Consider the following 13,759-nt stretch of genomic DNA (forward strand, 5'->3'; position numbering starts at 1 on the left):
GTAACTAATATATATAATAATGCATGCTGGGATAGGCTCCAGCACTCGCCGCGACCCTGCTCAGGATAAGCGGGTATAGATAATGGATGGATGGATATACATATAACAGTATATGGATTTTGCTCATTTACTCAGATAATATTTAGCCTTGCACTATGAAATTTTACGTCAAATAGTCTGATGTTACATGCATACCACCTAGTCTGAATGATTGTAACAGAGGTGCGGAATAATTATAATAGTAAATATAACGTGTGTGCACAGGTTATTCACAGACTAATGTTAATCAAGGAAACATATTTCCAATAGTGAGGTTTGACCAGCTGCAGCATCAGGTTCTGAAGCATGTGGCTTTATTCATGAAAAAAAAAAAAAAAAAAAACTGCACAAGCAACCACATAACTAACCATGAAGTGAGTTGTGGTACCATCCAAACTGATGAGGAAAGCTTGTTTTTTAACACCCAGGAAAGCTTTTACCGAGCAAATAGCCTACCATACGGAACAGGTGTGTGCTTATTGTAAATGCCTGTGACCAGGTGGCTGTTTCTTTTCCATTAATTACTTAGGGCATCCAGAAGATGAGGCTATGTCAATGCAGCAAGCAAATTGGCTGGACACATTTACCATCAAACACTGAAGAAACTGAGTACAATTAATTTATTTAATACATTTTAAACACCATTTAAAATGCCCAAGGTCTCCCCAAAATAACACTACATGTACTGTAGATGGTTTTCAGCACTATCTATTGTCCCTAATCGCCTGAAGCCCTCTCCATAACCTCCCCATGTACCAACCCTCTTTTTCTTCTTTAGTTGGCATTCATAAAAACATTATTTTGTTATAGCAACACAGAGACTGCATAACTATAACAGCTGAAACCTAGCATCCAATTCCAGCAAGAGTACATTTTAAGGACAGGTAACTTTTTTACATTACTGTGAAAAAGTATTTGCCCCAGCCATTCCTGATTTCCTCTATTATTGCATATTTGTCACATTGACTGGTTTCAAGTCTTTATACATAATGCAATATTATACAAATGGAACCTGAGAAAACACAAAACATATTAAAAAAATAATAATAATTAAAATGTTAGCCTGTGAAAGTATATCATTTATGGCACTACAAAATAATTGACCAGATAACTTCAATGAGAACTGTTGGCTATACATTAGTTTAGATTCCTTTCGTGATTCACAGTGCAGATTTAAAATAAGATACTGAGGGTTGTGGTTTGAGTGAGAGCTTGTCTGCAGTGGCAGAGATTGCATCTCTAGAGAGGTTGACTGCATTCATTTTTCATAAATAGGCAGTGAGTGCAGGAGACCCAACCAGAAGAGGGAACTGGAGAGAGAGAAGAGGCATACTCTTGGGGAGTGTATCTCAGTGAACTGACACTATCATCAGAGAGAGAGGAGAAGATGTTCTCCCAGCATACTCATTTAGTACTCTGCCTGGGGAACTTCCAGGATGTTATCTGTGAGATGTGACAGGCAAAGCCCACAAAACCATAGGCAAGAAACAGAAGTGGATCGAGGGTAGAAGGGCAGAGCCGAGTGGCTAAGACTCACCCAAGTTACTGAAGAGGCGGGACTTCCTGCAGCGGTACACCACTTCCTGTTGACAGTACTCTGATCCGGCCACCAGGGCACGTAGCTGTGGTGGTGAGGTACTGTAGTTGAAGTGCATAACATAGGGCTTCGGCAGCGTAGATCCTTGCACCGTGACCAACTCTGTGCTGTTGTGTGAAACCACTGTCCACACTTTGTCCTCTGCATGGACAACAGAGGGAACACATTTACTTTACATTTCCGCATTTAGCCAATTTAAGGCTACAACAATATCACCTCAGCTAGGAATCAAACCTGCAACCTTTATATCAAAAGCCCGGTTCCTTAACCATTTGCCACACTATACTCCACTTCATAAGAGATAGTAACCCGTAACACATTTTGTTTCATTCACAAATTACTCAATAAATTGTTTCGATTACAGTATTCAATACATATCGGAGTTAAATTGTTTAATAATTTGAATAAAGTATATACTATAACTGATCGAAACACGAGTGTACTGAAATGAATATGCAGGCAAGGGATAGTGAGTTTACTTTGCCTAAATGTATGCACAGATCTATGATTATGCACTGTCAATGTTTGCTGAGCTGAATGGAATGTATATCTCCACTTGTCTCTTTAATTGAAGTCTGCCTAAGCAAACTATGAGTAAATCCACAAGAATTTTTCAAAATCCTCTCTGAAAAAGCTTTACAGTGATCACTTAGACAACCAAAGCACACTGATCACTAATATGATTACAGCAGGTACTGATGCCATGGGTAACTCAAGAAGACTCATTTCAGTTATTTGTTCTTAGTAAATGAGAAGGAATGAGCCATATATAAGCTGTTAGACATACTAATTTGTGCACCTACACACCAACATATGTATTCCCATATGCACATATGCAAATGTTTTCTTTGACATTCTCATAAATGTTTTCTCTCTACCTTCTTTCTCAATTCATAATTTTAAGCATTTGAAAAACTTAAACACATACTGCTATATACTCTCTAGCCCATATTCAATCAAAACTTGTCATTTCGGTGACTGCTGATCAACTCACCAAACTATGGTTGTGAAGAAAAATAAAGCATTGTTAAAAGTTAGTCAAATTTAGCTTTGATTGAATCCAGCCACTCTTCTCTATATTTGTGCAGATCACAGTACCATCCTCCCCTCCCCAGTTCTAAGGGCAACACTATGCACAAAGCATAGAAATTAACACAGGTAGGATAGGTAGATATGAGTTTAGGATCTTTAGGGAGTTTAGGAGCACAATTTGCCTGCTGCTCTTGGCTCCCCATTGCAGAGAGTAAAACAGTGAGTGGGCCACAGAGGTAAGAGGGCAGACCAGTTCCAGGGGTGGATAGCGGGTTACCTGTCATGTTGCAGTACACCAGCGTGGACCCGAGGGGACCGCTCCCGTCAGGATCGATGGAGAAGAGTCCCGAGGTGCTTCCTGTCTGCCTGTATGCCTCGCAGGAAGGTTCATAAATGGCTGCAGAAACAAGGGCAGGATGTACTGCGGGAATTCTCAATTAAATTACTCACCTCACAAGCTGCTCGCTCTTTATTATGCCACTCACACCAAGAGAAATATTAATTTCAACAGAACTATGAAGTTATAGTTCTTATTTTAAAAGCAGTTTTTGATTAGTTGGTAACACAATAATGAAGAAGAAGACGATGAAGAAGTAGAAGCCGTGACATTAGGAACATTTAGTTGATATGTAGAAAAATAGCTTTAAATTAGTGTAACTTAGAATAGCAGGGGTACGTTTGGGGAGTTGCTTATAGAGGAAAAGTTGTAGTATAGGTGTAGGCTGAATCAGGGCTTGACAGCTGTTCATAGTACACGTAGTCCAGGCAGTGGTTCTTTAACTTGGTTCTGGGGACCTCTGTGAATGCTGGTTTCTGTTGTAGCCATGCTCAAATATGTTTGCTGAACACATGTGTTTAAGTTCTTTCATCATTTTTTTTTCCTTAATCCTTTTAATACAATACAGGTTTGGCTCATTATCATTTGCTTTGTATTTTAATTCTTCATAATCTCCCAAATGGTCAGCCAGGTGTCCACAATTTCATCATACTTCCCCCACTGAGGAGCCTACTGATTCAACTCAGCCTTTAATTTGATCAGTTAATTAACTTATTTATTTTCAACTTATTTGCGTACAATATTTAATATGTTTGCAAAATACCACAATAAGCACAATGTGAATATGGGACTTTTATTATTCATGATATGCATAACTATTTCTGACATAATGTGGTTTAAGAGGGTAAATAATCCCTCAAAAATGAAAAGGGTCATTAAGGAAAATTAACAGCTTATTAAAATTCTTGGATTGCAATTGTGGTTGGAACAAAAACCAGCATACACAGGAGTGCCCCGGGACCAAGTTTGAGAATCACTGATCTAGGTGTAGGTTGATCAAGGTAACAAGGTTTTGTATTGGAGCTAGGTGTAGTCTGAATAAGTGTGACATGGTTGTGTATTGGGGCTGGGTGTAGATTGTATAAGTGGGACAGGGATGTCTATTGGAGATGGGTGTTGGTTGAATAACATAATTCAACATAACATAATGACAAGAACAGGCCATTCAGCCCAAAAATATTTGCCATTTTCCTGACTAAATTGTACCTAGTGCTCTGACCACCTATAGACTAGATATTATCTAACACCGTGTCAAGCCTGGTCTTGAGAATCACCAGAGTTTCTGCCTCTACTACGTGACCTGGCAGGCTATTCCACACATTGACTACTCTCTGCGTGAAAAAAATTCTTCCTAATGTCTGTACAAAATTGACCTTTTACCTACCTTAATTTACATTTGTGCCCTCATTCTACTAACAGAACTTAACAGCCCAAAGAATCTCTTGTAGTTCACTTTGTTAATCCCCTTTATGAATTTAAAAGCCTCAGTCAAATCACCCCTAAATCCCCTTTTACTAAGCTTGAAGAGATTAAGCATCTTAACTCTTCTCATAGCTTTTATCTTTCACACCAAGAATCAATTTGGTTGCTCTTTTTTGAACCTTATCCAGAGCCTCTATGTCTTTTTGTAGTACCTCAGAACTGCACACAATACTCCAAGTGTGGTCTAACAAATGTATTGTATAAGATAAGTTTAACCTCCTTGGGTTTATACTCAATAAGACTATATATCCCAGCATCCTTTTTTTTTTTTTTTTTACTGCTGCAGCACAGTGCCTAGAACCTGAAAGGTTCTGATCAACTATCACTCCATAGTCTTTTTTCAAATTGAGCACATTCCAGTTTTGTTCCTCCCGTTAAGTAATCCAGCCTAATGTTTTTTTATTTTCCACATGCAGAATTTTACATTTGGCTATATTGAGTTTCATTTGAAAGGTTTCTGCCAACCTCTGGATTCTGTTTAAATCTTCTTGGATTACTATAGTAGATTCCAAACTATTAGTTGGGCCTCCCAGTTTTGTATCATCTGCAAATTTGACTAATGTACTTTCTATGTCCCCGTCAAGGTCATTGATATAAATGACAAAGATTTGTGGTCTCAGCATCAATCCTTGTGGAACTCCACTTCCCATAGTTCCCTGCTCAGATAATATCCCTCCTACTATTATTTGTGTTCTACCCTGTAGCCAATTCCAGGGTAGAACACCAAGAGTAGGAGGAGGGATATTATCTGAGCAGGGAATTGTGGGAAATGGATTCCCACAAGGACAAGTGTAACAGGATTGTGTATTGAGCTAGGTGTAGGTTGAATAAGTGTGACAGGGTTACGTATTGGGGCCTGGACATAGGTTGAATTAATGTGACAGGGTTGAGCATTGAGGCTGAGCGTAGGCAAGGGGTGGCCGCATGAGTTTTCTATATAAATGAATGAGCATGTGACTGGGAGAGGTGAGGACAGGTTTGTAAGACAGGAAGGGGTGCACAGTGACTCACAGTTGTGACAGGTAGCTCCAGTATACCCTGTCCCAGAACAGTCACAGTAAAAGGAGCTCCAGGATTGAGAGCACTGGCCTCCATGCTCACAGAAATTTGGCAGACACCTAGGGAGAAGACAAATATGAGGAGGAAGAACACCAAAAGCCACCTCCAAAAAAAGTGAAATAATAATTAAATACGCATTTTGAACAATTAAAAAGGTTGCAAGTATTCCCATGGTTTTGAAGCCACCTGGTTGAGAGCAATGGTTGAGATTACATATTGAGACAATCTCTGTGAAGCATTTCAGGAGGAATGAATGATGGAAAAAGATTTTTTCAATCATATTCCTAATGTGCTTTGTGACTTTCATATTCCTAATGTGTTCAGTAGCCATACTCATATCATAGCAGTTTACTATGATACCACTTTTTCAATGTTTTTTTTCATTAATATTGGTGAATGCTGAATTCAAAACACTTTGAAATTTGTTAAGGTCAAATGCTATTATGATCAAAGTATTATGAGCAATGAATGTGCAAAATTCAAGTCAGTCAAATGCAAAATGCTATGGTGGGATTTTTATGCTGGTGATATTAAAATCTGACCCTACTGCTGGGTTTCTCTTCTGCCTGATAGTCTATAGTCCAATAATGTCACTGATTGATCAGAGATTGCACTAACCAGGTGCATCAGTTTTAAACCAGTCAGGGGAGGAATACAAACCAGCAGTTCTACTAGCCCTGAGGGCCTGGTTTGAGTATCCCTGACATAGGTTGCAGTCAAAGAGTTATTACCAGCTTTTTACACCTCCAGAACCTGCTATATAAACATGACAAATGTAAAATATGAATTTAATACATGCTTATATGAATGTATGAAGATACTGGTACATTAACAAAATACATTTGATGCCCATTTTTGTGTGGCCTGTGACCTTGTGCAATCATAAATAAATTAATGAATAAATAAATAAATAAATGAATAAATAAATAAAATGCAACCAGTTCTGTCAAAATGTGAGTGAAAATGGAAAATGAACTATAATGAACTATGAAAGATAGCAGCAGCAAAGCAAATTATTTGCTTGGCCAATTCCGGATTAAACCCCAAATCAAGACTTTATAATATTTTTAAAAACACTATTTTAAAATGTTTCAGTGATTCAGAATAAATTCATAATAATCACAGGATTAGAATGTTGTGCAAATACACTGCAGATATTAAGGACATAAGGAAGCTCACCTGGAGAAGGAGAAGTAAGGTGACAGGGGTGAAATAAATAACCAAAAAATAAAATAAATAAAGTCATCATAAAAATAATGATATATAAAACCTATAGCCTCAACACATAAAGAGGTTGATTAAGCCATAAAGTTTGGGCTGTCAGCTCTGTTGAAATATAATCAAGGGGCTGCCCTTTTTCATGCAAGTAACTCTGATGCTGAAGAGATAACTTTTCTTCAGATGTAATTAAATTGCTGGCCGTCTGACAGGACACAATTCATTCTCTTATAGATGTCTAATGCTGAAATGGTGGAAGCTAGAGAGAAAACAAAAGCCTTCCTGCATCCATAGCGTTAATGCGGCCACGCCTTCTATGGGCCTATGAAGTGTTCTGATCTGGCCAGAGAGATGGAGCAATAGCAACAGAGTTTGTGATCACAGAGAGGTCCTGGACACCTGCTGTCCCACAGGCCTGTTCTGTGCCCCCTCTCTTTGGGAAATGGAATGTTCTTTAAAGAGGCATAGTTGCAACTGAGCCTCAACAGCTAGCACAACATTGTAGGTGGCGCTGGAAGATTTTGCGATCAAACCTAGATGTGGAATAAAGGAAGTTGAATGGAACACTGAGCTGAATATCTAGTATTAAAGTAGAATATCTTTGGGCTGTGTCCAACTTCAGTGTTTGATCCTCTGAACTTACAAGAAGTCCAATACTCGGTTTGGGACATTCAGGTAACCAGAACCAAGAGACCAATTTACAAACTGAGAGGAACAAATAATAATATATTGCTTAGAAAACATAAGTAGAATATAAACACAAACTACACATCTAAGAAAAAAAAAATGTTTATAGATATTGTCTTGCACGTCAAAAAGAGTGACTGCAAAGCAGAAGAAATGCGCTTTGCATTTATGCATCCTGAAAAAGAATGACAATTTCTCAGAATGAGATGCGGCCCTCATGTCGAATTGGTTTGCGCTGTCACCTTCTTGCTCTGCTTACCTAGCTGATATGTTTTATGATGTAATTCTGTGCTCAAAGGAAAAATCCATTACTTTTACTGTGGCCGAGAATAACAAAACACAACGGGCCTAAATTTTCCGAAGTGCTATTGATCTCATATATGATATGCTTCCATAAATGCAGATGCAAAAGAATATGAATACAAACAATAAAAATTGCATTCCTAGCTACACAGGTAAGGCGTGTCGCATTTTATTGATTCGCAGATCAGCATCCGATCATGGTGACCCGCACCTTCGCTGCCACGCCTTTGAGTTATCATCATGCGCTCCTTAGAAATGTGTCTCTGGGAAGAGAATTTGCAGCAGTTTATGCATTCTGCATTCCACAGGAAATGACACGGGAGCCATTGAAGGTATTGACAGGAAGCTGCTTGCAAAGAAGAGCAGGTGCAGTGAGCACACATAGTATGTCATAATCAATACTGAGTGTTCATTTACCTAATCGTTTCCGTTTCTCTGAATTATCAAGGCTCAGATCTGAGACAATACTAAATATGTGGCGGGATACATTTCCCTCAGTTTCCTTTTCAGCATTTTGTGTTTCAGAATTCCAGACGAGACGCTTAATTCCCAAAAGGCAGACCCATTTCAGAACAGTGGACGAGGTAGCCCCGGTGAATCGAGAGAGAGATGGGTGGTAACCCACGGCAATGTTGCTATGGTGACAGACGGGCATGAGATCCAGGAAGAGCTGGAACTCAATCTGTCAAATGCTCTGCGAATGTGCTACTGTTGTGCCATGGGGGACAGCCCTCCTCAGAAAATCCTTAGTCCTCCTCATTGGGACCCAAAAGGTGTCAGGCCACAACACTGATGTCAACAACTATGGTAAAGAAAAGACTGCCCTAAATCAGACACTGTATGGAGTGAAAAAAGCCTCTTATCTCAGAGGATTTCAGACAATTCATGATTAATAGCAGTTTCTTCAAGCCATCTTAATTTACACAATTACAGGCCTTTTAAGCATGCATATATTATTTCATGCTACTTTGTCTGTGGATCAAATCCAAGAAGGCTATCTATTTTTATGTATAACAGTACTTACAGCTTGGATATCTCAATCCCATTTACTGTACAGAGTGAATCAAGCATGGTCTGGATAATGTTTCAGACATTGGTTTAATTACTACTGAGCTATTTTTACTCTCCTGCTGAAACAGGCTCTCATGGACCATAAAATCACAATAACCATTCTGCAGATCCCTGTCTTCGGAATCACCTGGATCATGAAATTTTAGTGGGCATACAGTACAGCTCAGCTTTCCCAAAGCCCTAGGAACCAGACCCCTGAAGCACCTTCCAAAAAGAAGATTTTATTTTTCCATTAAACCTATCCCTTAATGATATGAGTAATGTAAAAAAAAGTTCTTCAAAATTTCATGGATTTCAAAAAGTTTGGCAGATCTTGGTAAGGTCATACATTTATTGTACATTTCACGCTCTCCATATTAAATGAGAAATGCCCTTGGCAAAAAAAAAAAAAATTAAAAAAAAATAAATCTCTTGAACACTTCCGATCCTAAATCGGGGTGCTGCACTCGTCCTCAGCAATTCTGTGCACATTTGCCGGTCCGGGCTTTTCCCAAGAGCGCACTCATCACGCCGGCTGGGCTCGGGAAATCAATCACTCGAATCAATGCCGAGCACACCACACGGGCCTAATGAGACCCACTGAAGCACCGTCACCCCCCAATTCTGGCGGCTCTGTTTGGCAGAGAGAGTGACAAAAATAATATCGCTGCAAGACCAGACCTGCTTTTCTGTCATCGACGAAACAAATTTAGATCCAAAGGGCAAAATGAGAAAACTAAGACAAACACGGGACAAGGACTTATGTGGCCAGACTATGAGCCAGATGGAGTCCTGTTACTCAAAGCAAACAGAGAATATTTATACCTCAGCTGATTCCTATTCCCTGATAAGCAGTCTGAGGCTGACTGGGTATACAGTGTAGGAGAAAAACACATATATATATATAAAGCTGTTTAGAGAAAATGACTAAAAGGCTGGCATTGTATTTAATCCCTGATACAATAACATATTGCAGAACCTATCAAATTGCAGGAAATACAGTAACAGACCACTACCACACTTAAAAAAATAAAAATAGAAGTAAAGCCTTTGTACATTGTACAGTGCAATTATGTATCATCTACTGTTCACAGTCCTCACACACACACAAGGCTGGGTTCTAGCAATGGTTCTATCCCGCCTGGACTACTGCAACTCTCTTCTGGCTGGACTACCGGCATAAGACCCCTGCAGCTCATTCAGAATGCTGCAGCTTGTCTGGTCGTCAACCTCCCCAGACACTCCCACGTCACTCCCCTGCTCACTACCCTCCACTGGCTGCCTGTTATAGCTCGCATCAAATTTAAAACATTGGTCCTAGCATACCAGGTAGTCAAGGGATCAGCCCCAGCATACCTCCACAGGATATTCAAACCCTACATGCCAGCCAGATCCCTCCGTTCTGCTACCTCAGGATGCCTGGCACCTCCCCTTCTTTGCACCTGCGCTTCTAGAACACGTCTCCTGTCTGTTCTGGTCCCACGATGGTGGAATGACCTCCCCGTGGAGGTCAGAACAGCTGAGACACTGACCCATTTCAAGCGTTCAAGCATTACCTCCCTGTAATCTCTTAAATGACTATAAGCTTAGGGTTGTAACTAGGTAGCTGTTTCGTAGGTGACTTAGTTAATGCACCTGTCTTAACTACTGCTTGTATTTTTCCATAGACTGTTGCTGTTCTCGTTTGTGTTAGTGTTAATCAGTTTAACCTTCAGGGTCCAAGTTGAACTATGCGGTTGTTCCCTGCACTTGGACCGGTACTTCTCTCTAGGGTTTTTCATCATACTTGTTCCTGGTTATGGTTATACACTTTGTTGTACGTCGCTCTGGATAAGAGCGTCTGCCAAATGCCTGTAATGTAATGTAATTGGCGGCAGTGTAGCACAGTGAGTAAGGAACTGGGCTTGTAACCAAAAGGTCATAGGTTCGATTCCTGGGTAGGACACTGCCGTTGTACCCTTGAGCAAGGTACTTAACCTGAATTGCTTCAGTACATATCCAGCTGTATAAATGGATACAATGTAAAATGCTGTGTAAAAGTTGTGTAAGTCGCTCTGGATAAGAGCGTCTGCTAAATGCCTGTAATGTAATGTAATGTAATGGGTGATGTCCATTAAAAAATAGCAATATTGTCCTATGGAATGATATATGATACCTTTGTCTCATGGCCAGCTATTGATAATCAAATGCCTTAAGTACATTGCAAAAATAACTAATTTCACTCAACTGTTCCACCATATTTTTGGAGGGCATTGTATATTATATATTCCCTCATAATGTATCTCTGTGATCAGGAAAGGGAAAAGGTGCAGACAAGGTTCAGAGGCACCATGCAGGCGATACTAGTGGTGTGTTGCCTGTTTGATCTCCACCTGCAAAAAGCAGGCATCTAGGGGAGTCTTCTGACCTCATGGAGAAAAGAGAGAGACAGAGAGAGAGAGAGATACAGCTGCCTGGCCATGAGCGCCTCAGTTATCTGCCCAAGCTGATATCGAACGTTCCAAAACTGTCAAAGTCAGCGTGCCAGGAGCCAGTCTGATGCCAGTCCGATGCCAGCTGGTCATGAATGATTTAATAGTGGGAGCCTGTGATGGAGGAGTCCGGACATGTCTGCCATCACTGAAAAGCGCAGCTTGGAGCAAGGCGGCAGTAGCTGTCCAACCTCAGATATTTCTTTTCTTCTTGTGCAAACTATAATTACAGCCCTCTCCAGCAAATCTCCACATTCCTGACTGATGTCTCCTATTGGAGTATGGTGCATGCCTTGACTAAATAAATTATGCAAATTTAAAAAACACAGAAAACACAGAGGAGACAAATATGAAAACATATTAGAGGACAAGGAAAGGTCTGTACCACACTGTCACACTGAATGTGAGCAGCCAGATCACCTGTCATTGCCCATAGGGCTGCTCATATGGTCACAATTACCACAAATGAGCACGACAGCCATGGTGACTCATCAAGTGACTAATCATGTGACTATTTCAACCTGTTACACAATACATTGCCTAGGAATTAGTCACTATGATATGCATTTTTAAAACTAGTTTAACTGTTAGTTGGTTTAGAGAAAAGTTAAGTTGGCACAGAACTTCTGGCAGGCACTGCTGTGCTCACGTGTGCTCATATATCACTGAAGATGAATTAGGTATTGCATTTAATTAAAACATTACAAGAATGAACTCAAATACAACACCAAACCGATACTGTAAGGAAAGTGGCTGTACATTAAAGCACGTTCTATTAAAAAATTACCTCCCCGCTTTGTCCATTTTGTCGGTGTCTATCATTTTCAGGGAGAAAAATAATGTTCTATTTGTTGCCAACATCCTGTAGTCATGACAGCTGTTTACAGTACTAATGAAGGAATATTGTGATATTGGTTTCTTCTGGGGTAGAAACCAGGAAATCTCTCTCTCTCTCCCTCTCTTTCTCTCTCTTTCTTCAATTCAATGTTCTTTATTGGCATAAAATACATTGAGTACATATCGCCAAAGCAAACAGGAAACATACAGCAACAAGTTATGTAACAGTAGAAGTAAAATATGAACAATAGTATAAATAAAAAATATGATAAAATAGTAATTAATGTTTTGAAAGTGTAAACAAAAAAAAAAAAACAACAAAAAAAAAAAGATTTTGTCACTGTCTTTGATGCCACTCTGTCTCTTCTAACTGTGGCCGGTTGAAATATACCGCTCTCTCTCTCACTCTCTCAGTGTGGCGTGAGCACTGGGGCATTGTGGGTGATGACTCACTCTCATGCAGTTGCTCTCAACAGTCAATTATCCATAGGGTCCCAACAGAACTGCTGATAATTAGAGACCAACCAGGATGCAGGACCCAGCTCATTAACAAGCCTTCAGCCAGTGTAACTTTAATGGCTCTCTTTCAAGCTTAATTTGACTTTACTGTCAGTCAACCTTTCACCTGTCAGTCAAAGCACTCCGAAAAAGTGCGGCGAGCCAAATCACAGTAAAAGCTGTCAGACCTATGGAAACATCAAAAGCCTCCTTCCTCAATTTCAGCAGGGCCTGGGAAGTGTGAAAACATGTCCTGACTTTTAACGAAATCCAGAGAGTACAGACATATGTATGGACCCAATTACTTAGTAAACGGGATACCCCCTCTGGACAGGTTATACCCCACTTGGACAGTGCTGCCTTTTGTAAATTAAAAAGCAAAAATATGCGCACAATCACACACATACCCAGGCACATACGGACACACACACGCACGCTTGTGCACGCATGCGCACACACATATATGCCCACTCAAAATGGACATGGTACTGGTAATTTGACTGCAACCTGCTGTGTTAAAAGCAGTTGTGATGCTCATGTGAAAAAGTGGAAGATAATGCAAAAATATATAAAACGTACAACAGCTATATTGCATCAAGGGAATTCAGCATTTGAATAAGTGTGATGACGGCATCAGAAGCCTTTTAATATTAGCGTTTTTTTTTTGTTAAACTGCTGCAGCAAAGCAATTATCTCCATTTCCGAAGAGACAGTGCTTTGCCTTTTAATAGCAAAAGCACATGAGAATAGACTGCTCTGCCAACAGCACTGAATACATGAAGATATCATGTGCCAAAAGCCTGCTGACAGAAAAGGGTCTTAAAGAGACAGAGGCAGAAAGAATGCAGGCTTTAGCCTGTCGTGGCGTCCCAATTTGTGCCATGCTGAAACAAGGTTCCAAACTGTCTTACCTGTCACGGATGCCACAGACATCAAATTGCAACTGGCTGTAGTTCCCCAGAAGGCCCTTCTGCACATGGAAGAGGTTTACGGGCTGGCCGTTGATGAACATCTGACGCATGCACCCTTGAAAGGCCAATGTGGGGTTTTTGCAGCCTGGATTGTTTTGGGTCATGGGGCAACCTAGAGTGACATGGACAAGCTTAACTTTCACTCAAGAAACACTTTCTGGGATAGAAACATCTGGCA

General features: G+C 40.1%; 1 protein-coding gene across 2 annotated transcripts in view; it reads right to left on the bottom strand.

The window, feature by feature from the left end:
* The window catches only part of LOC135250396 (contactin-associated protein-like 5), a 91,402-nt gene that overhangs the window by 20,418 nt on the left and 57,225 nt on the right, over positions 1-13,759 (bottom strand). For both annotated transcript variants that reach the window (XM_064326635.1, XM_064326634.1), the window contains exons 10-13: positions 13,522-13,693; positions 5,499-5,605; positions 2,946-3,065; positions 1,577-1,777 (exon numbers count right to left, since the gene is read on the bottom strand). In XM_064326635.1, the coding sequence (XP_064182705.1) occupies positions 1,577-1,777; positions 2,946-3,065; positions 5,499-5,605; positions 13,522-13,693 (600 nt within the window). The remainder of the gene's footprint in view (positions 1-1,576; positions 1,778-2,945; positions 3,066-5,498; positions 5,606-13,521; positions 13,694-13,759) is intronic.

Source organism: Anguilla rostrata, chromosome 3, assembly GCF_018555375.3.
Source record: "Anguilla rostrata isolate EN2019 chromosome 3, ASM1855537v3, whole genome shotgun sequence".
In the NCBI taxonomy this organism is placed as follows: Eukaryota; Metazoa; Chordata; class Actinopteri; order Anguilliformes; family Anguillidae; genus Anguilla; species Anguilla rostrata.